The 22,782-nt window shown below is 42.2% G+C and overlaps 1 protein-coding gene across 18 annotated transcripts in view; it reads left to right on the plus strand.

Moving 5' to 3' along the window:
- The window catches only part of FER (FER tyrosine kinase), a 395,630-nt gene that overhangs the window by 22,165 nt on the left and 350,683 nt on the right, over nucleotides 1-22,782 (plus strand). For 17 of the 18 annotated variants that reach the window (XR_006281516.1, XM_038401275.2, XM_043514883.1 and 14 more), the window contains 2 exons: nucleotides 12,857-13,121; nucleotides 19,030-19,203. Coding sequence is in view for 16 of the 18 variants with exons in the window: in XM_038401275.2 (XP_038257203.1) it covers nucleotides 12,915-13,121; nucleotides 19,030-19,203 (381 nt within the window). In the remaining 2 variants the exon portion in view is untranslated. Of the gene's footprint in view, nucleotides 1-12,856; nucleotides 13,122-19,029; nucleotides 19,204-21,556; nucleotides 21,576-22,782 lie in introns of those variants that run through there. The other variant, XM_043514887.1, reaches the window with a different exon arrangement.

Raw genomic sequence — 22,782 nt, forward strand, 5'->3', positions numbered from 1 at the left:
TTCTGCCAAGCCTAATTATGAATATTATTTTAAAGACTCTACCATTAGATGGACATGTCATTAGTGTTGCTGCCTGTGGCATAGTCGCTCACCATCAACAATATTCTTAGCTAAAATTTGCCAAATAGACCTGGTGACTTATGTCCTTAACTTCTCCAAACTGGAGGGCTCATACCTGACATGACAACTTCATAGAAGAAATGAATATAAACTTTAAAAATGGTTTGTTGTGCCTTTTGGTGACGACTGACAGGAATGTCAAATTTCAAATCCTCATAGCTTCCGTTTAAGTCTTTCACGCTGAGAACATGGAAATTGTCAGTCTGTTTCCCTGTTGCAGGTGTCGGTCTTTATATGTGATATAAGGGTAATATGGTTAGTAATTATAGGCCATGGAGGTCGCAATGTTTGTAGTTAATTGTTTTCTGACATGTTCCATTTTAAGTCCCTGTTTTCAGTTGCTCATAATTTTGCCTGACTAAAATGATTTGGGCTGAAATTTCCCATGCTGTGTCTCTCCCTCAGGCTGATTTGTGTTTGTGTGCGGAAATTTTTGGCTAAAACAGTTCAGCTGTTACTGAGAATGAAGTAATGGAGAAATACGTTGTTTTGCCTACGTTAAAACAATTGTTAGAACTGTTTCACTGTGAAACACTAGCTTCTCTATGCTTTGACATAAAATTTGGTTGGGAGGTTGCTCTGATGTCAGAAAAGTGCCTTTTGCTGTTCCTGTGATGATTTGCCCAGATTTGGCCAAGTTATAAGCCTTTGACAAATGTTAGTCCACATGTGCTCAGCAGAGTTTTGCTAGGTTTTTGGTGACTAAATTCTCTGAGGATTTCGTCTATACTGAGCATGATCAATTTCTCCCTCCCCAGAAGTTCCTGTGTGGTGACCAAATTGCACATGTGCAATGACTACGCCTGCTTCAGCCCAGGGCAGTAGAGGCTGAGCAGGACTTGTCTTGCAATTGAACCTCCTGGCTTCTGTGGACCACCGTGGTGCTGAGCATGAAGGAAGAGCAGGGAGACTGTCCTCCTTGTGCTCATGGAGGAGGAGGAGGAAGCTGCTTGATTAGAATGTAGAGAAGTGAACAACTGGGGAAGAGATGCAAGGCAGGATGGGGCGACGAGCAAGAGTTCAGGGGGGAAGGAATAGAAGTTGGGGGGCAGGGGCAAGAGTAGAGGGACCAGGAAGATAGGAGCAGGGGGGTGGAAGAAGGGCAGGATCCAGGGAAATGGAGACGATAGGAGCCAGGGGTTGGGGGACTCGACAGGAGTATGTGGGTGAGTGGGAGATGACAAGGCCAGGAACTGGCGGAGATGGTAATGGGGGGGCGGGGGAAATGCGGAGGCTTGAGGCGGTAGCAGGAGGGGTCGTAAGGAAAAGAGCAGGCGAGAAGGATCGGAGCAGGGGGAGGAATCGGAGAGGGAGGATAGAATCAGGTGGGAGATGGGACAGAGCTGAGGAGGTTAGCAGCAGCAGAGAGAGATGTGCAAGAACTGGAGAGAGGCTCGAAACTTCTGAAAACCCAATGGCAAAGTGTGTGTCCCATCCCTCTCTCTAGTGGTAGGTCTACATAAAGGAGAACAACCTTCTACTGTTACCTGTTACACAGCTCAAGCAGCAAAGGACTGTGCTATTGTTCTAAAGAGCCCAATGCTGCTGATGACTCAAGTCGGGGTCAGTGTGCTTTCTCACAATGAAATTTTGACTTTGAGTTTGCTTTTTAAAAAGCTTAGGAAATAAAATCCTCAAAAGCTATGGTAAAAGTATTATGCTAAGGTTGCAAAGTCAAGCACTCCACCTTAACTCTGGCAGTTCTTAACTTTTATTTGTGTTGTGAATGAGGCAGGGAATTGCAGGAACGATGTTCTTCAAGTACTTGCACATATCCATTCCAATGTAGGTGTGTGCATGCCCCGAGCACTGTTGCTGAAATTTTTTCCCTTAGTGGTATCTGTCAGGTTGGTTCAGGCAGGCAGCGTACTGGGCAATTCGTGATACTGTCCACTACAGAGGCATTTGTGGCTGCTAGAAACCTGATCACACTGCCTCAGAGATCCAGGACTCGACAGCACCGGTTTCATTGAGCAGCAGAGAACCCTCCCCCAGGTTTTGCATTACACTGTGATCACACTCTAGGGGAAAACCCCTTTTGATAGCTTGGCCTTGGATTTTTCCTCGGCACCAGACATCAGCACTGAGAGGGTTGGCACGGCCATGGTCTCCTTGCTGCAGCTCGTTTTCCTCGTTGGAGTCCTACTCTCCATGCTGCTGTGACCGCTCAAGCTACTTCCCTCCCTATTCTGCTGGGACAACTGGTGCTATGGTGCTACCGATCACTCTGTCTGTGGGGCCATGGGGACCAGCACCCATACAATGGCCTTTCTGGAACCCAGGGGGATTTCCCTTCGGCCAGGGCACCATCTCGAGGCATTCATACTTGGTGGACTCAGAAAGTAGAGTGCTTCCGGTATAGTGCTGTGAGATGCCAGACCCAGACTCCGGTGCTGAGCCTGGTGCCAAACCTAAAGAGCAGGTTTCACAGGTCTCAGTGGAGATAGAATGAAGGGGCAGAGGCCTCGCAACCGGCTTCAGCTGCCTGCTTCTCCTCTTCTCCAGATGAGGCACTGGTAGCCACCAGTGCATCACCATCCTAAAATGACCACAAGGCTCACCAGGACTTATTAAAGTGCGTGGCCTCGACCTTGGGTATCCAAGGCTAGGTGCTCAAAGAGGCGACTCACGACCTATTAGTCATCTTGTCAGCAGCGGGTCCCTCAAGTGTGGCTCTATCTCTTAACAAGGTGATTGTGGACCCAGTTAAGGTGCTCTTGCAGACATCTGGTTTCTTCCTGCCTACAGCTAAATGGATGGAGTGAAAATACTTCATGCCAGCTAAATGGTACAAATTTCTGTTCTCACACTCCATTTCACACAGTCTTCTAATGGTGGCAACCACCAGTGAGAAGGACTGGTTTCAGAGTAGCAGCCGTGTTAGTCTCTAAGGTGCCAAAGTACTCCTTTTCTTTTTGCGAATACAGACTAACAAATATATTTGAGCATAAGCTTTCGTGAGCTTCAGTTCACTTCATCGGATGCATTCAGTGGAAAATACAGTGGGGGAGATGATTTATATACACAGAGAACATGAAACAATGGGTGTTATCAAACACACTGTAAGGAGAGTGATCACTTAAGATGGACTATTACCAGCAGGACGTGGGGCGGGGGGGAAGTAAGAAAACCTTTTGTAGTGATAATCAAGGTGGGCCATTTCCAGCAGTTGACAAGAAAGTCTGAGGAACAGTGCGGGGTGGAGATGGCGGAAATAACATGGGGAAATAGTTTTACTTTGTGTAATGACCCATCCACTCCCATTCTCTATTCAAGCCTAAGTTAATTGTATCCAGTTTGCAAATTAATTCCAATTCAGCAGTCTCTTGTTGGAGTCTGGTTTTGAAGTTTTTTTTGTTGAAGAATAGCCACTCTTAGGTCTGTAATCGAGTGACCAGAGAGATTGAAGTGTTTTCCAACTGGGTTTTGAATGTTATAATTCTTGACGTCTGATTTGTGTCCATTTATTCTTTTACGTAGAGACTGTCCAGTTTGACCAATGTACATGGCAGAGGGGCATTGCTGGTGCATGATGGCATATATCACATTGGTAGATGCGCAGATGAAGCAGCCTCTGATAGTATGGCTGATGTGATTAGGTCCTATGATGGTGTCCCCTGAATAGATATGTGGACAGAGTTGGCAACGGGCTTTGTTGCAAGGATAGGTTCCTGGGTTAGTGGTTCTGTTGTGTGGTGTGTGGTTGCTGGTGAGTATTTGCTTCAGATTGGGGGGCTGTCTGTAAGCAAGGACTGGCCTGTCTCCCAAGATCTGTGAGAGTGATGGGTCATCCTTCAGGATAGGTTGAAGATGCTTGATGATGCATTGGAGAGGTTTTAGTTGGGGGCTGAAAGTGATGGCTAGTGGCGTTCTGTTATTTTCTTTGTTGGGCCTGTCCTGTAGGAGGTGATTTCTGGGTACTCTTCTGCTCTGTCAATCTGTTTCTTCACTTCACTTCAGCAGGGGGTATTGTAGTTGTAAGAATGCTTGATAGAGATCTTGTAGGTGTTTGTCTCTGTCTGAGAGGTTGGAGCAAATGCGGTTGTATCGTAGAGCTTGGCTGTAGACAGTGGATCGTGTGGTGTGATCTGGGTGAAAGCTGGAGGCATGTAGGTAGGAATAGCGGTCAGTAGGTTTCCGATATAGGGTGGTGTTTATGTGACCATTGCTTATTCGCACCGTAGTGTCCAGGAAGTGGATCTCTTGTGTGGACTGATCCAGGCTGAGGTTGATGGTGGGATGGAAATCGTTGAAATCCTGGTGGAATTCCTCAAGGGCTTCTTTTCCATGGATCCAGATGATGAAGATGTCATCAATGTAGCGCAAGTAGAGTAGGGGCATTAGGGGACGAGAGCTGAGGAAGCGTTGTTCTAAGTCAGCCATAAAAATGTTGGCATACTGTGGGGCCATGCGGGTACCCATCGCATTGTCGCTGATTTGAAGGTATACATTGTCCCCAAAGGTGAAATAGTTATGGGTGAGGACAAAGTCACAAAGTTCAGCCACCAAGTTAGCCGTGACATTATCGGGGATACTGTTTCTAACGGCTTGTAGTCCATCTTTGTGTGGAATGTTGGTGTAGAGGGCTTCTATATCCATAGTGGCCAAGATGGTGTTTTCAGGAAGATCACCGATGGATTGTAGTTTCCTCAGGAAGTCAGTGGTGTCTTGAAGATAGCAGGGAGTGCTGGTAGCGTAGGGCCTGAGGAGGGAGTCTACATAGCCAGACAATCCTGCTGTGAGGGTGCCAATGCCTGAGATGATGGTGCGTCCAGGATTTCCAGGTTCATGGATCTTGGGTATCAGATAGAATATCCCAGGTTGGGGTTCCAGGGTGTGTGTGTGCGGATTTGTTGTTGTGCTTTTTCAGGGAGTTTCTTGAGCAAATGCTGTAGTTTCTTTTGGTAACTCTCAGTGGGATCAGAGGGTAATGCCTTGTAGAAAGTGGTGTTGGAGAGCTGCCTAGTAGCCTCTTGTTCATATTCTGACCTATTCATGATGACGACAGCACCTCCTTTGTCAGCCTTTTTGATTATGATGTCAGAGTTGTTTCTGAGGCTGTGGATGGCATTGTGTTCTGCACGGCTGAGGTTAGTCTCTAAGGTGCCCCAAGTACTCCTTTTCTTTTTGAGAAGGACTGAGAGCATCAAGCAGGGCTCACACCCTAGGCGAAGGACCCCAAGAAGCTGGACTTGTTGGGAGAAAAGCCTATTTGACAGGTGGGCTGCAGCTCTGAATAGTGAATCAGCGAGATCTAAAGAGATTAAAGTTCTGCATGGTCTTCTTGGCTTCCATCATTCCTTTGCCAGATCCGGGGGATTGGTATGCTGCCCTCGACCAAAAAGAAGCATACTTCCACATACAGATTTTTCCAAAGCACAGAAGGTTCCTAAGAGTTGTTGTGAACCAGACTCATTACCAATTGGCAGTTCTGCCATTCGGGCTGTCAGCCGCCCCATAGGTCTTCACCAAATGTCTGGCAGTAGTACTGGCCTTCCTCAGGAGAAAGGTAATTCACATTTTCCCATATCTCGACGACTGGTTAAACAAGGGCTGGTCCAGAACTCATGTGGAATTCGACATCCATTTCATCCAATCGACCTTCCAGGTGTTGAGCCTATTAATAAACAACCAGAAGTTTACCCATAGCCGTGTACAAAGGATATAGTTCATAGGGGTGGTTTTGGGTTCCCGTACAGGCAAAGACCCTTCTTCTGGAGGATTGTTTTCGCTCAGTCTCGACCCTGGTAAGCTCCCTTGAGGCACATCTGACCATGACAGTCCGAATATGCATGAGCCTTCTGGGCCACATGGCATTATGCACATATGTGGTGCAACTGTGAGAATACAACTCAGATCTTCCCAGACCTGGTTGGCCGTGGTATATTCACCGTCGCAACATCATCTGGACATGATATTTATGTTCCCCTCAACTCACTGACTTGGTGCTGAATTGAGGCATAGTCTGTGTCGGTGACCTCTTGTCTTAAGACGAGCTCTCAATCCATATCAATATCTGAGAACTCAGGGCAGTCTGCCTGGCCTGCTAGGCATTTTTAATCCACATTACAGACAAGGTAGTCTCAGTTCTCATGGGCAATAAATATAAGCTCCATGTACTACATCAAGAGGCAGGGAGAAGCACATTCTTCCTCCTGTGCCAGGAGGCAATCTGACTGTGGGAGTTTTGCATTACACACTTCATCTACCTAGAGGCGTCTTATGTGCCAGGTACACAGAACCAACTTGTGGATTGCCTTAGCAGGTCCTTTTCCACTCACCACAAATGGTCCCTTCGACTGGACATGACATGGGACGTCTTCCAGAAGTGGGGGACTCCCCTTGTAGACCTGTTTGCTACCCAGAACAAAAGGAAAGGCCATCAGTTTTGCTCCCTGCAGGGCCACAGACTGGGGTCTCTTATGGATGCCTTACCCGTTGGCCTGGATAACTCATCTCTATTATTGCCTTTCCCCAATTCCATTAATTCACAAGGTTTTGTCAGAGATCGAGCAGGAAGATCATCCTTATAACCCTGGCGTCACCCAGACAGCACTGGTTCGCCATCCTCTGAAGCTTTCCAGTGGAGCCCCCCAATCAGTCTCCTGCTGCACCCTGATCTGATCACCCAGGATCATGCTCCACCCGAACTTCAGTTCTCTTCATTTGTCAAGCTGGAAGCTTCATGGCTGAATCCTGAAGAGCAAGCTTGCTTGGAGCAGGTTCGTAGAATCCTATTAGGCAATAGAAAAGCCTATACCAAGGCAACTTACCTGGTAGAGTGGAAATGATTCTCTACCTGGTCTTCCCAACTCGGAGTACCACCTACACAGTCCTCATTGCAATTTATTTTGTAAAACCCTCTGCTTTAGAAACAACAAGGTCTGGCCCTTTTCTTCAATTAAGGTCCACCTGGTGGCCATTTCAACCGTCTGCCCTAAGGTTGACAATAGATTGGTCTTTTCGTATGAAATAGTGATTGGTTTTCTCAAAGGCCTGGAGAGGATATTCCCTCAGATAAAAGAACCGATCCCTCCTTGGGACCTAAACCTCATCCTGGCAAAGCTGACAGGCCCACCCTTCAAGCTGTTAGCAACATGCTTTGGCCAGGAGGGTTTCGGAGATCCAAGTCCCAGGGTGGATTTGATTTAAATCAAATTGATTTAAATCGCAAGTCAGGAAGACTCGATTTAACCATGGATTTCTACATAAGAGTGCATTCTTGGTGGTGGTTGTAACTTTAATACAATCTTGATATTCTTCACAACTCAGAGGTAGATGTAGATTTCATTTTTAGAAGGTACACACTATACATTTTTAAGTGATCTATTTTGAAAACTTTTCAGATTAGTTTTATGTTTGGTTATTTCATTTTCCAAAGGTAGTTGAAGCAGATATGTATGAAGTCATTGGGAGGTGAACTATCTCCAGTTCAACAGGTTAATCATTAATATTTGGAGGATTTTCTTGCCATGCTGTATTAGGAGGAGAACGTCACCAGACAGACTTTTAAATTGTTTTATTTAACTACAACAACAATGTTAAGTATTCTGGATTTTTTTCTTCAAGAGCAAACATATAATATTGTAACAAAACAAGCATATGATTTTTTGAATTTAGTTACAAGTTTTTTAAAAATCAGGTTTGTTTTTGTTAAAATTGTTTTTAATTAAAATAGTTAAATAAAATATTAAAAAAAAAACCAACAAAAATTAAATTGAATACGTCAGCCAGGTCAACATGAGAAATTTTAAAATATTGGCTTCTGCAGCTAACTCAGTCGTCTTCACCTTCATTTTCCTGTTTGTTCATAATCTGGAAAAGAAAAACAAGCTTTCCTGCTTTTTCAAGTCCCAAACGATTTCTCAATTTGGAATGAATCAGTCCAAAGGAAGAAAATATTCTTTCTACACCGGCAGAAGAAGCTACGGCTGTTAAAAGCGAGATTATCGCTTCAACAGTGTCTGAATCCAAGTGCTTAAGTGACTTCCACCAGTTCACTTGTGTGACTTTCTTTAAAACATCATCAACAAACATACATTTCTTCAATCATTCACCCTTAGCTCTGAAGTTTATTGTAGTTGGCATTATGGAAGGATTATTGCTGGATGTCCATGTCATAGCCACCTCCTCCTCTTTAGCAGTTAAGGTTTCACCCTGGTACCGGGTATTGAGAATATTTGCAAGAAAATGAGCTGGAGATAGTGCTTGTCCCATTCGTTTTTTTTTTAATGCTTGTAATTTAACTCTGTCATTGCATATTTCTCTTTTTAAGATTTCACTCAGTTCCTTCCAGATTTCAACAGCATCAACAATAAAACACCTATTTTCCCCCCTGCATTTTGTTCAAGGCTACAGAAATAGGCTTCAGGATACTCAGCATGTGGTCAACATTTCTCTTAAGCCCAATGTTGAGAACTTTGGCTGTGACAGTGCCATCTAATTTTTCACGATTTTGTTCACAAACTGTCTTCAGATTAGTTAGTCAGATTAGTTCTTGATATATGCTCAAAACAGTCCACTACTGAGTTACATCACATGTCTTGTGGAAGAGTTAGCTTGGTTCCTTCCAATTTTTTTCAGAGCAGCTGCTGCAAAGTGGTTGTTATAGAAATATTTTGCAATTTCAACAACATTAGTCTTTATTTCTGGATCAATGAAGTCTTTGGTTGGAGGTGCATCAAATGAGCACTGCAACCGTATGTTAGCTTGGGACTCTCTTAACTCTCTTCTAAATTTGTTCTCATCTTGGATACATGTGCAGCATTGTCTGTGACCAAGCTGTGTACTAGGGATTTGAATTTTTTTTTCACAGTTTATTATAGCTTTTACTGCTGCTACTTGTAAGTATTCTGTTGTGTGTGCATTTCTTGATGTATCATTTCTTTCTGTAAGGAAGATGCTCCCTTCTTCTGTTGTCACACAAGTACATACAAAAGGATTGTGTGGACATTGCTCCACCTATCAAGACTCAGGTTAACAATTTCACCCTCTAGACCTTTTGCACACTGCTAAATTTCTCTTTCATACCCTTTATCCGGCCATTTGCTTGCAACATCTGCTCTTTTGGGTGGACTGTATCCTGATCTTAATGACTGAACCATGTTAATGAAGTGTCAGTTCTCAATCATATGGAAAGGAGAGTTTGTTGCATAAACAAACCGGGCAATTTTTTCATCAATTACTTCTTTTTGTAATCTGCTGGTTCTTATCACAAACTTATCTATGCTTGTTTCTGGATGATGGAGTTTTTTTTTCTTTTTGCTACACGTGATATACTGTGGCTTCATGCCATACATGATGTGACTGAAACACTATCATTGGCAGATAACTCTGAAACTATAGAAAATTATGGTGATCTTGAAGGTGATTAGTCTTCAGAATCCTCTATGTTGAGGATGGATTCTCCTAAACAAAATAAGTCAATGCAGTTATTTAATTATTATTAGCATACTGCTCATTTAGTATTACTTATTCCATTCTCTGATACTCAGTACTATTTCAAAGGTGAAATTGTAAAAGGAAGATCTTCCTATTACAGCTATTTATTTTTTTGTCACAACTGCATCTAAAATGATACTGCTATAGAGTACAGATTTCAGAGTAGCAGCCGTGTTAGTCTGTATTCGCAAAAAGAAAAGAAGTACTTGTGGCACCTTAGAGACTAACAAATTTATTAGAGCATAAGCTTTCGTGAGCTACAGCTCACGAATGCATCCGATGAAGTGAGCTGTAGCTCACGAAAGCTTATGCTCTAATAAATTTGTTAGTCTCTAAGGTGCCACAAGTACTCGTTTTCTTTTTGCTATAGAGTAAAAACTATATTTTTTTTCTCAAATATGAGAATTCAAGAATAGTCCAGAAGGAAGACCGGCATCCTTAAGAAAGAAGTATGAAATAAAAAAATTTACCAACCTGAAGATCCTGCATGTTCAGACAGGTTCTTTTCATCATCTTAAACACAGCTTCCTCCTGAGAAGAAACTCTTCTCTTGATGTTGTTTCATTCGGGAAACCAGGCCTTGCATTTCTTTGTTGCACTGTTTGCATTTTGCATGCATACCTGTCTTACCCACAGGTAGAGGAACTTCATTAAAATATTCCAAAATTGGGACTCTCTTACGGCCTGCTGCCATTATAGGTTTTCCCTTCTAGTGAGAGAAGGGTTTGGTAGATCTCAAATCAATGAAGGGTACACTCAGGCAGACCTCAAGATTTCTGAAATATGCTGCTCAAAAAATTTCACTTTTTTGTTTCTACTGCCTGTCCCTCCCTCTCACATTTATCTCCACACTTCTTTTCCTTGTCCAGGTCTATTCGGGCCCAAACAATCTTCTATTCATTGAACTTTTTGAAACTTTGCACTCTGAGAGAGGTAAGGGATTGACTCTGTGTGCACAAATTTGCAAAGGGACAGTAGGATTGAGGTCTGTTGTTTCTCATCTCTGTATATTATATTAATTATGTTATATTATTTAAAAACATGTTTGCTGTTAACAAGCATGTTACCTCTGGAGCCACAAATCCACAGTTTGAGAACTGCAAAACTAAACATCTCTGACGGTATCTTCTGGACTGAGCACTGAGTCCCATTGGGTAGATAGAAAGATTAAGCTAAATAATCTATACAGAAGCCCTTGGAACTCCATAAGATTGGGTCCCTAATCCATGAACTACTGGAACTCATTTACAAAACTTTTATTAAATGTTACATGAATATTGTCTCGTATGATAGAATTAAAATGTATAATCCCTATTCCACAATGAGGTATCTTTGAGCTATAATGTATCTTAATTAAAACTATCTTTAGATAGGTTTTTTCCTCTCAAAAAGCATTTTATCAAAAATATCCAATTTAAATTAAAAAAAATCCATTTTTAAACAAAATCATTGATTTTTATCCACCCTGACTAATTGTTTATTCTGTGCATAGTTTGGATGGGATGCAGTAAATAATGAATGAGGCCACACATAGGTTGGTTAGGATAAAAGAAATATTGAGTTCTTACCCATCCGGTTAGCACCATCTCTTCTGAATGAGCAAGGAATCCTGTAGGGGGAAAAAATAGTATGTGATCATATAATCAAATCAGTGGTGTCAGAAGGTTAGGGGGTGCAGAGAGCTGTGGCCCTCCAACTTTTTGCCATGGCGAATCTAGCCCTCTTCCCATCTTCCCCCTGAGGAAGCTGGTGGAGCCAGGCCAGGGATACTGGGCAGTTGTGTAAACTGTGTTGACCCTCCACCTGCCGGCAGTGCTGGGGGGGGGCCCAAGACCTGCCCCTGGCCTGTGTCCCTGTCCAGGGGAGGTGGAAGGTCTGCGCCGTGGCTCTCCATAGCTTCCTACATGCCTCATACCATGGCCAGGCTGCAGCTCCAAGGCCCCACCCCCTGGCCGGAGCAAGAGCCGCATGGATAACAGTGAGGAGCCTGGGTCCCTCCCACCTGCTTGGCCATGGGGGGGTTGGGCTCCCTGGCCTTGCTCTGGCTTGGCTGGGGGCATAGCCTCTGGAGGAAGAAAGGGTGTGGGGTAGGGGAATTGGGGGAAGGTGTGAGGTAGGGGCATGGCCTTACAGGGAAGAGGAGGGGCCTCAGGGGGAAGGGGTGAGGCAGGACCCTGTTGGGAAGAGGAGGGTGGGGCCTTATGGGGCCAGGGCCCTGTACACCCCACTTTTGGGAAGGCTCTGGTGCCCCTGAATCTAAGACTGTATCATAATGCATATTCACAAAGGGGGGCTGAATTAAGGTTGCACTGGTGGCATTTCTGAACTTTTGAGCACTTGATTTTGAAACTTTATTAGTCATTTTACGTTGTGCTCGGGGTTTTTTATATGGCTGTTAGCCTTCTGGCAACTGATTCCTGAAGTGTTAACACCTGACAATTGACTAATTACTAGGAATTTTGCACCTTAGAGAGTAACAAATTTATTTGAGCATAAGCTTTTGTGAGCTACAGATCACTTCATCGGATGCATACCCGTGAGCTGTAGCTCACGAAAGCTTATGCTCAAATAAATTTGTTAGTCTCTAAGGTGCCACAAGTTCTCCTTTTCTTTTTTGCGAATACAGACTAACACGGCTGCTACTCTGAAACCTACTAGGAATTTTGTGGGTTATCAGGAGCACTGTATTGTGAAGAAAGGAGGCTCTGTGGTTGCTAGGAGTCAAGCAGGATAATCTGGGATTTTTGTCTTGTAATATCTGTTTCCATTTATCTTTGTCACAACTATTTAATCAAATCAATCTATTTAGTTTGGGAATTTAATACATCTTATGTACTTGTATGGACCTCTTGCCATATTATCTAAGAACTTCACAATTTTTAATATATTTATCTTCACAAACATTCCTGTGAGATAGGGAAGTACTGTTACGGTAGTACTTTATGCAGATGGAGAAATAAGGCACAGAGAGACTGAGCAGTTTACTCAAATTCATACAGGAAGTCTGTGGTGGAGTAGCAAATTGAATCTGGATCTCCCAAGTCTGAGGTTAGTGCTTTAACCCCAGGACCGCCTTTCCCCTCTGCTAGCTGTTTTCTAAGTGGTTAATGTGCAAGGCAGAACTGAGTCTTGCTGTTGAAAATTGTGGCTGACTGACTATATTAGTTCAGAGATGAGTTGTTAAATTAAAATAGTTGCTTCTTGCTTTAAATTTCAATATGTATCATAACTTTGTGATCATTTCATTTTATAGGTTCCTCTTTCAATATATTTCTCATTAATTTTCTGTCTGCAGATGTGGTGACTAGAAGAAACTCTATTGTTGCCCATAGCGCATATAGTGCCTTATAAAGATGGGGTTTGGAAGTGACCTGAAGTATTCTCATGATGCTTTGTTAAAATTGCAAGATTGGGAGTTACGACTACTGGAAACTGTGAAGAAATTTATGGCCATGCGAGTAAAAAGTGACAAAGAATATGCATCCACATTACAGAATCTTTGTAATCAAGTTGATAAAGAGAGTACTTCCCAACTGGATTATATTAGCAATGTATCCAAGGTAAGAGAACATTATTTAGAAATTGAAATTGGGAAGCCATTGTTTTAATTATATAGAAAAGGTAGTCGGCTATAAATCCTTTTTTTTCTTAGTTATAAAGTAAACTCAAAGATGAACTTGAAAAGTGTGTCATTGTCCTGTGGTATTTTTGTCCCTTTGTGGGTGGATCCCTTAAGCCGCTCTGAGCCTTGTGTTTCATCTACTTCTGGGTTAGACCAGCTATAATTCTACGTGAACCATGTGCCCACTGGACTCCACTAATGCAGCTTCTTCAGGGTTAGTTTTAGTAAAGAGTTCCAAGTGAGGTGCGGCAGTTCCTGGGTGGAATGTGTATCATGCAAACTCTCCTTTTGGACTGAAAAAAGTGGACCAAGCTAGAATCCCTAATTTTGAGCTCTGGTATTGTATACCCTGGGCTGACCCACCTATTCTTATGTTTAGGGGTTTTGTGATAAGTGTGTTGTAGTAAGATTTTTTTTTTTAAAGAGTTAAACAGAAACTATTGTTTTTACAATGTACAGGTTGTGATAAAAACAGAAAAAAGCCAGGAAATTCAGAGCTAAGGCTGACATTCTGACCATTATTCACACCATGTTGTGTAGTTGTAAAAACAAAGCATTAATTAAGGCCAAAGTTTCTCAGACTTCTTCTCATAATTGTAATGTTAAATATAGTATTTTGTATACAGTTTAAAATGAAAAAAAAAACTTTTATGAAAGGTTAAAAAACCATTCATTATGTACTGAATAGATACAAAACAGGTATAGCAGTGGCAAAGCAAGTGTCCCCACTTCACCTGTTAATAAGCCTTAGGTCTGACTTACGACTGCTTTGGTAGTGAGAGGTCTATTCTCTGTCTTAATGGCTTCTTCAGTTCTTGGCCTCGCTGCTGAAAATGCTGGACTGCAGCAACTCACTTATTTCACAGTGGGCACCAAATAATCACTTTTAATCTGAATTGGACTAAAACAAGTGACCAAGAGGCTTCTTATCCTTTATCTATCCTTGAATCTCACATGATAGGAAAAGAGTGGGTAAACCTCCCCTCTCTCGAGGCACTAACGGAAACAACTGACCCACCCCCCTCCAAAAAAAAAAAAAAAAAAAAGTTCATGACACCTTATCTTATGAGTAAGGCTATTTTTAGTCACTGGTGTTTTTAGTAAAAGTCATGGACCAGGTCAGAGGCAGTAAACAAAAATTCATGGCCTGTGACCTGTCCATGACTTTTACTATATACCCATGACTAAAACTTGGCGGAGGGGGAGGCGGCTCGGGAGGCCGGCCCAGGGGGCCCTGCAGGTGCTGTGGGGGATGGCCCAGGGGCTGCCGCGGGTGCTGGGGAGTGAGGAGACATGGCCTGGAGGGGCACTGTGGGTGCTGGGGTTAGGAGGTTGGAGGGGTTGGGGCAGGCTCCCTACCAGGCTCTTGGGAAGCGGCAACCCCAGCTCCTAGCTCCACATGCGGCCTCTGCTATGCCCCGAGCCCCGGTTCTGCAGCTCCCATTGGCTGGGAACTGCGGCCATTGGGAGCTGCGGGGGCCGTGCCTGCGGGTGGAGGCAGCATGTGGATGGATCTAGTAGCTGAGGGAGGGGGGTTCCTGTCACCCTCCCAGAGAGGCGCCCCCCAGGTAAGCACCGCCTTGCACCCCAGCCCTGAGCGTCCCCTCTCACCCAAACTCCTGCTCCTGGAGAACAGGGGGTCCCGAGACTGCCCCGGGCACTGCCCAAGCTGCTCAGGTGGCCCCCGGGCCAGGCACACGGGCCACTGCAGAAGTCACGGAGGTAACAAAAAGTCACGGAATCTGTGACCTCCATGACAAACACGGAGCTTTACTTATGAGCAAGAAAAAAAAAACTATATGCTTATTAATAATAAAACAGTAATAGGGTTGTCATATCTCATTCTTTACAAACCTTAATATTGATAAAGGTTCTAAAGATTCTTGGATGGCTGGTGCCATCTGGTGGGACACCATCTCCTGCTGTGAGCAGCCAAATTAGCCCAGTACTATGATTTAGCAGCTGAATTAGCCCAGTTTGTGCTTCCACTTCTCTGCTGTTGGGAAAATTAATGGTGTTTACACAGTGTCTTAAATGTAAATCAGAAGCTAGAAATTATAGCAAATTGATAAGGGAAGCAAAAAGGGAAGGAGAAAAATCTGTGGCCATCAGAGTTAAGGACAGAAAGAAGGAATTTTTCTGAGTATGTTAGGAACAAAAGAAATTATAAAAATGATAGTGGTCCATTACTAGATGGAAATGATATACTTGTCAATAATACAGAAAGGGCAGAAGTGTACAATAAATATTTCTGCTCTGTTTGGCAAAAAGCCGGACTGCTATCATATGATACTGCTACATATGAAATACTTTCCATTTCAACAGAAACTGAGGGAGTTGATGTAGCTGCTACAATTAGACATCCTGTGCAGAGAGCTAAGGTTATAGTGGGGTGTGGTTACACAACGCCCTGTCCATTGAACAGCAGCTACAAAAGCAAGACTTTTTTTTTTTAAATCAGCGTGTCTGGATAACTTGCATTTGAGAGTTTTAAAGAGTTGGCCAAGGAGCTCTCAGGACTGGTTAATATTGATTTTTTTTTTTTTCAGTAAGTCTAGGGAAGTTACAGAAAACTGGAACAAATCTAATGTTATGTCAGTATTTTAAAAGGGTAAATGGGACAACTTGGGTAGTTATAGGCCTGTTAGCTTGACATTGATCCTGGGCAAAATAATGGAATGGCTCATACAGGATTTGATCAATAAAGAATTAAGGGAGAGTAATGTAGGTAAAGCCAATCAACACAGGTTTGTGGAAAATGGATCCTATCAAATTAGCTTGATAGCCTATTTTGTTGAGATTACAAGTTTGGGTGATAAAGGAATAGTGTTTATGTAATAAGTTTTTGTAAGATATTTGACTTGGGACTCCATGGGACATTTTGATTAAGAAACTAGAACAATGCAAATTCAACATGGCACACATTAAATGTATAAAAACTGGCTAATTCGTATGTCTCAATGTAAGTGTTAATGGGATTCACCACTGAGCAGGTGTTTCTAGTGGGATTCCACAGGGATTGGTTGTTGGCCCTATACTAAAGATTTTTATCAATGACCTAGAAGAAAATATAAAACCGTTACTGACAAAGTTGCAGAGGATATAAACATTGAGGAAGTGGTGAATAATGAAGAGGTCAGGTCACTGATTCACAGTGATCTGGATTGCTTAATAAACTGGGTGCAGGCAAATAATATGCAATTTAATATGAAAGTCAATACATCTATGAACAAAAATGTAGGCCATACTTGGAAGAGGGGGGATTTTGTCTTGGGAAGCTGTGGCTCTGAAAAGGATGAGGGGGTTAAGGTGGATTATCAGCTGAACATGAACTACCTGTGTGACAGTGAGGCTAAAGGGCTAATGTGATCTTTGGTTGTATAAACAGGAGAATCCTGAGTAGGAGTAAGGAGATTATATTACCTGTGTATTAGGCACTGGTGTGACTGCTACAGGAATGCTGTGTCCAATTCTGATGCCCACAGTTCGAGTATGTTGTTAAGTTGGAGGGGGTTCATAGAAGAGTCAGGAGAACGATTAAAGAATTAGAAAACGTAATCTTCTTTGAGTGCTTGCTCCTGTCAATTCCATGTTAGATCTGTGCATACCCACGTGCACGGCTGCTGGAGATTTTTCCCTTAGTGGTATCCATAGGGCTGGCTCTGGTGCCCTCTGGAGTTGCATGTTAATGTGCTGGTTTATGGAGTGCTACCGACCCTGAGCCCCCTGACCCTTCTTACCACCTGTGATGGTCACTGTCTACGGATACCACTAGGGGAAAATGTCCAGGAGCCATGCATGTGGGCGCGCCCAGATCTAACATGGAATGGACGTAAGCAGCACATCTTGAACAACATTTATGAAAAGTAGGTAACAGTTTTTTATAGTTGCAGACTCAAGGAGCTCTATCTGTTTAGTTTAACAAAGAGTTAAGATGTGGCTTGATTATAGTCTATAACTACTTACTTGGGGAACAGAAGTTTGATACTAGAGGGCTCTTCAGTCTAGCAGACAAAGGTATAACAAGTTCCAATGGTTGGAAGGTGAAGTTAGACAAGTTTAGATTAGAAATAAGGCACAGATTTTTAATAGTGAGGTTAATTACCGAGGGTTGTGGTGGATTTTCCATCACACAAAGTTTTTAAATGAATATTGGAGTTGGTTCAGGCAAGTTCTATGGCCTGTGTTATACAGGACATCAGATAAAACGATTAAAATGTTCACTTCTGGCCATATAGTCTATAAACAATATGATTTCCCTCCTGAAAGAATTCTCTTTTCATTATAGTGTCCCCTCCTTTTTTCTATTCAGCCACTTTGTCAGTGTATTTTGAACATTTTTTACTTCAATTATTGTAAATGTCAGTTAAAATGTATTACAATATTTGTCATTTCTGTTTCTTATTTGCTCTAATTTTGCGGAGAATGATTTTCAGTTTAAACACCATGGGAGTCTAATATTTTTATCTTGTTTTTTATACAGTATACTTCACACTAGAACTCAATATTTCCCACCAAATAAGTGTATTTTCTTTATACTACAGAATCCCAAATACTATGGTATAAAATACTGTGCATGTTTAGTGCTGGAGTGATTGCTATATCTAAAATGCTGGCATTTCTGAGGGGGTGAAATGCAGCAGCTATTCTGTGCTAGCAATGCCATACAACAGTTTTTTAGACAACAAAATTGAGAATAGTATATTCTTTTCTCTCTTGGATAAGAAAAAGTAACTTTTCCTATATTATTGTAAGTAGTCAGTTCCTTAATTTTATTTTTCAGCTTTTAAGATCCCATTGTTTAAGCACGATGTAATAGGACTATTTCAGTACCTTGATGAGTGAATTCCAGAGAACACTTAAGTACTGTAAGAAATGCTATGGTAATTTAATAGGTTTGGGGTCTTCCATTTAGGTTTCTGTTAAACTCAGTCTAGTCTGGTGTTAAGGGGCATGCACAGATGGAAGTGCCTTTTTTCAGATGAGATGTAAAAAAGGAGAATACAATCAATTGTGTTAATTAAAAAAGCATGGTACAAACATTGGTACCAAAAAAACGCCAACATTTTGTTAGACCAAGGCATTGATCCGAGTGTCCTGGGTGTATTCTGACACTGATAACTATGTATTGTATCCATCTAAATTCTGTAATTTCAACTGGGACATGGTAATTCATAGCAATGCTGAAGTACAAAAATTATACTATTGTAAAGTTGAATGCTCAGTGAACCCCATTCTGTTCTCTTTAGCAGAACTGGATGAGGTTCCATGGGCTATCAAATACTTTTATTCAAATGAAATGCTAGTTTGAGGCTCATGTCAACAGCTTATGTACATTGGTATAGCTCCAGTGAAGTTAATGGAGCAATATCAGTTTACTCCAGCTGAGGTTCTAGCCCTGTGTGTAACATCATTTACTCTACTAAAAATTACCATTGCTATGGCCAAGAGAATTAGTAATGTAATTGAGATGGATTTAAATAAAAGGAAAAATCTGCCAGGACAGTGGAAACACATACAGGGAAGGGAAGAAGAAAGGACATTGGGAGCATGTCTGTCAAAGTAAAGGAATTTGGGTGATAACTCAAGTGAGGGTTAATGGTTTTCATGACAGACCTAGACTTTGGTGTGATGCTGAAATGTGACTATGATACATCATTAATATATCTCTAACTCCCTTGTGTGGGTGGGTTAAAGACATGGTTACTATATTTAAAATGTGCATTCAGACAAATGTTCAAAAATATTCTTTCTGAAACCCCTTTAAATGATGATGTACTTTTTCAACAGTTTCTTTTGATCGTGCAATAGCAGATAAGTTCTTTTCTCCCTCTTCCTTCTTCCAGTCTTGGCTGCTTATGGTACAGCAGACAGAGCAACTTAGCAGGATAATGAAGACACATGCAGAAGATCTTAACTCTGGGCCACTACATAGACTTACAATGATGATCAAAGACAAGCAACAAGTAAAGAAGAGTTACATAGGTGTTCATCAGCAAATTGAGGCAGAGATGTTCAAGGTACCTTATTAAACATGATTTTTTAAAAAATTACTAAAGCTTTCTAAAGTGTATATAGAATTATTTCATATAAATATGAAATAAACATGAATACTGCAGATGCCACCATTCCTCTTTATCTTGCAGTACAAATAAATACAAATTTATTATAATTGGATTGCATTTTCCTCTTGTTTAACCCAGTTCCTCCATGTTTTCTGCAAGTTATTAGCTGAAAAGACAGAGGTGGGAAACTGTCCTGCAAGTGAGTTCGGTTAGGCTAACGGCTCTGGAAATTTTCTCCTTCCAGTAGAGCATGACTGTGTGAATCCCTTCTCCTGTCTCCTCTAGGCATTCCTGGGGTCAGGGCTTGAAAAATCCACTAATCTAAGGCAAGTAAAAGCTTTTCTTGATGAGTGCTGTAAGTTTCTGAGGAATCTAAGCTTGTGTTAAAAAAAATTCTCCCTTTCAGCAGCCGTAGTGGGTTTTGGGGTGGACTTCAAATGTATCTGATACCTAGGATCCTGAGGCTGATATGAATAATGGAGCCCCCAAACAAGTATGGCAACAAGTTTTCAATGAGCAACAATCATCCCTTGGATTAACTTCATTGGATACAGTATTACTACTGAAATTTAAGGGGATAGCTTCCTATTAGGAATCCCAGCAACCTCTGCTTTCCCAGAAGCTGGTGGGACATAGACATGTCACATGGGTGTTGTCCTCACTATTCTGGGGTTAATAGGCTGAAAAGTCAAACTATCGGGTGCCTGTTAAAACTTCCAAGTCCTATATGTGGGCCTATGAATGGATGTGCTTTTGGGTGTATCAAATATTCTGGGGTGGTGGGAAAGATTGATGGAATAAGTTGGGAAGAAAAAGTACAAAATATGGAGCGAGAGAGAATGAGTGAGTGAAGGGACAAGGGGAAGGGAAAAAATGAGAGAGAAAATCTAGGGTGGGTAGAAAACAATTTAGAAAGGGAAAAAATGGAGGAGGTGGTAGTGGAAGAACACTGGAGAGAACTCTGTACTATACCATGTTCTGCTCTAGGACAGAAAAAAAGATAATATTTATATGATAATATTGTGATGGGTTGCCCCCCTTCAAGGTGCCACCTGGACCTGATGTGCTGAGATACCATTGAACCCACCTGTTCTGTCAGTATGGGCCCCCTTTAGCCTGTCTTGCTGAGCCAGGCTCCTAGTCCTCCTCTAGCACACACACACAGGCAGGGCACCGCTGCGGGAAGACTCAGCTTCAGGGACTTGCCCCAGCACTCCGGTGCCAACCTCACTTGCAGTGCAGACCCAAATGTCTAGTGAAATCTGTTCCCTTCCTCAATGAGGAAGATATGTACAACTTCTTGCCCCCCCCTTAGAGGTTCCAGAAACTGGGTTTAATAATAAACAAAACAAATGTTATTAACTATAAAAGGCAGCTTTTAGTTGTTAAAGGGGTAGCAAACAGAACAAAGCAGATTACTGAGCAAATAAAACAAAACACGCAAACTAAGCTTGATTCACTAAAAAAACAGGTTACAAAATGTAATTTCTCACCCCAAATGTTGAATTTAGGCAGGATTCAGAGTTTCTGTAGCTCAGAGTTCGTTATTTTTCTTACAGACTGGACCCCTGTCTGTCTGGACTGACCTCTGCCTTTCCCTTCAGGTTTTTTTTTTTTTTTTTTTTTTGTCCTTTTCAAGTACTTTCAGCGATCTTTCTTCTTGGGTAGGCAATGAAAGAGAATCTGGAATGCTTTCCCTCCCAGCCTTAAATAGAATTTATATGAGGTGGGAAGCCTTAGGTTTCCCAAACTTGACCTCCCCCTCCTGTGAGTGGAAAATTACTAGAAGTCCAAGATAATGTTTAATACCATGTGGCTGGACCACCTGACCAAGTAGTGTCACATCTAGTGACTCTAGTTCCTGGAGGACTCTCAGGAAGGAGAGAGATTAGTATCTTCACAGTTTTGTTGTTTCTCCCTAATGGGTCATGAGGGCTGTGATGGCCAGTTATCTGGTGGGTGTCTCCCAACTACACCCAGCTGTAATAGTTAAATAATCAATATTCCTAACTTTAGATAAGGAAGTGATACATGCATACAAATCAGATAATTGCATTCAGTAAATCATAACATTTCCAAAGATATCTTACATGAGCCATCTTGCATATGTTATGTCATAATCATATTTTCATAAAATATGGAGTGTAACATCACCCTTATATTTGACAAAAAAATTCTGCTGATCAACCAACCCTAGTAACATACATATATGTATTTTTAATTAATTTTTTTTACAGTAAATTACAATTAACTACAGTGCATGATGAGCCTTGCGAGGGCTACTTTTTAGCTGAAGCAGATCATGGTTTTGGAGCAAGGTCACACAGGTATTTTTTACCCGGGCCAGTAGACTATGTTGTCTTCTAGGTGTTGAGTTTTTCAAGCCCTTCCTGAGGTCCTCTAGACAAGTAGATGGATCGATTTCTGATGAGATACTGTGTAGTCTTATAGTCCTACCTGCTGTTGTCTGTCCAATGGTTTTGTGCCTTTGGAGCACTTACTAAATGGCTCACTGAGCTACTTACTTGTCCACAAAAGACCTCTTCCATAGCACACAGCAGAATTTCTGCCTTGTTAGATAGAATATCAAAATACCCATAGCCCCTAGGACACTATCTAATATTTAACAAGATTATCAGCTGTGCTGATTGGAGTCAATAGGACACACTGGATAAAATCTTGCCCTAGAGGAGTAATTAAAGCAAAATAAAAATGTGGTCATTTCGTATCCAGAGACTCTTTCTTTGAGGAATTCTTTGACACATCCCTCAGGACTTGAAAACAAACAAAAATCATGCTTTCTACACATCAGTGGTGAAGACTCTACCTTGAGGTTTATTCCAATCCCATTGCGAATTTCAGATATTCTTCTTGTACAAATTGGAGAAAAAGAGGGGCGTATGATGTTACTAAGACAAAAATATCAGATACACATCACAGCCCTGGATGCTAGTAGGTACCCACTTTAGGGATTGTCTACACCAGTGGTTCTCAAAGCCGGTCCACCACTTGTTCAGGGAAAGCCTCTGGTGCGCCGGACTGGTTTGTTTACCTGCCGCGTCCGCAGGTTTGGCCAATCACGGCTCTCACTGGCTGCGGTTCGCCGCTCCAGGCCCATGGGGGCTGCGGGAAGTGGTGCGGGCCAAGGGATGTGCTGGCCGCACTTCCCACAACCTCCATTGGCCTGGAGTGGGAGCCGCAATAGGCTGAACCTGCAGATGCGGCAGGTAAACCGGTCCTGTGCGCCAGGAGCTTTCCCTGAACAAGTGGTGGACCGGCTTTGAGAACCACTGGTCTACACAATACCTTAATCCACTCCAGCAGGAGTGTAAATTCTGATGCACACCAGCAGGTTGTGCAGTAACTGGCATTGATTAATATACTGTTGTTTGAAATATGACTACATTGACAGGTACTAGGGAATGTTAATGTGCACCAGCAGGGTCCACACAAGACACTTGGTGTGTGACACTCTGGTCTGCATTAGAATGTACACCTCTCTGGTGTGGACTAAGGCACCATGTAGATAAACCA

This window comes from Dermochelys coriacea, chromosome 5, assembly GCF_009764565.3.
Source record: "Dermochelys coriacea isolate rDerCor1 chromosome 5, rDerCor1.pri.v4, whole genome shotgun sequence".
NCBI lineage: Eukaryota > Metazoa > Chordata > Testudines > Dermochelyidae > Dermochelys > Dermochelys coriacea.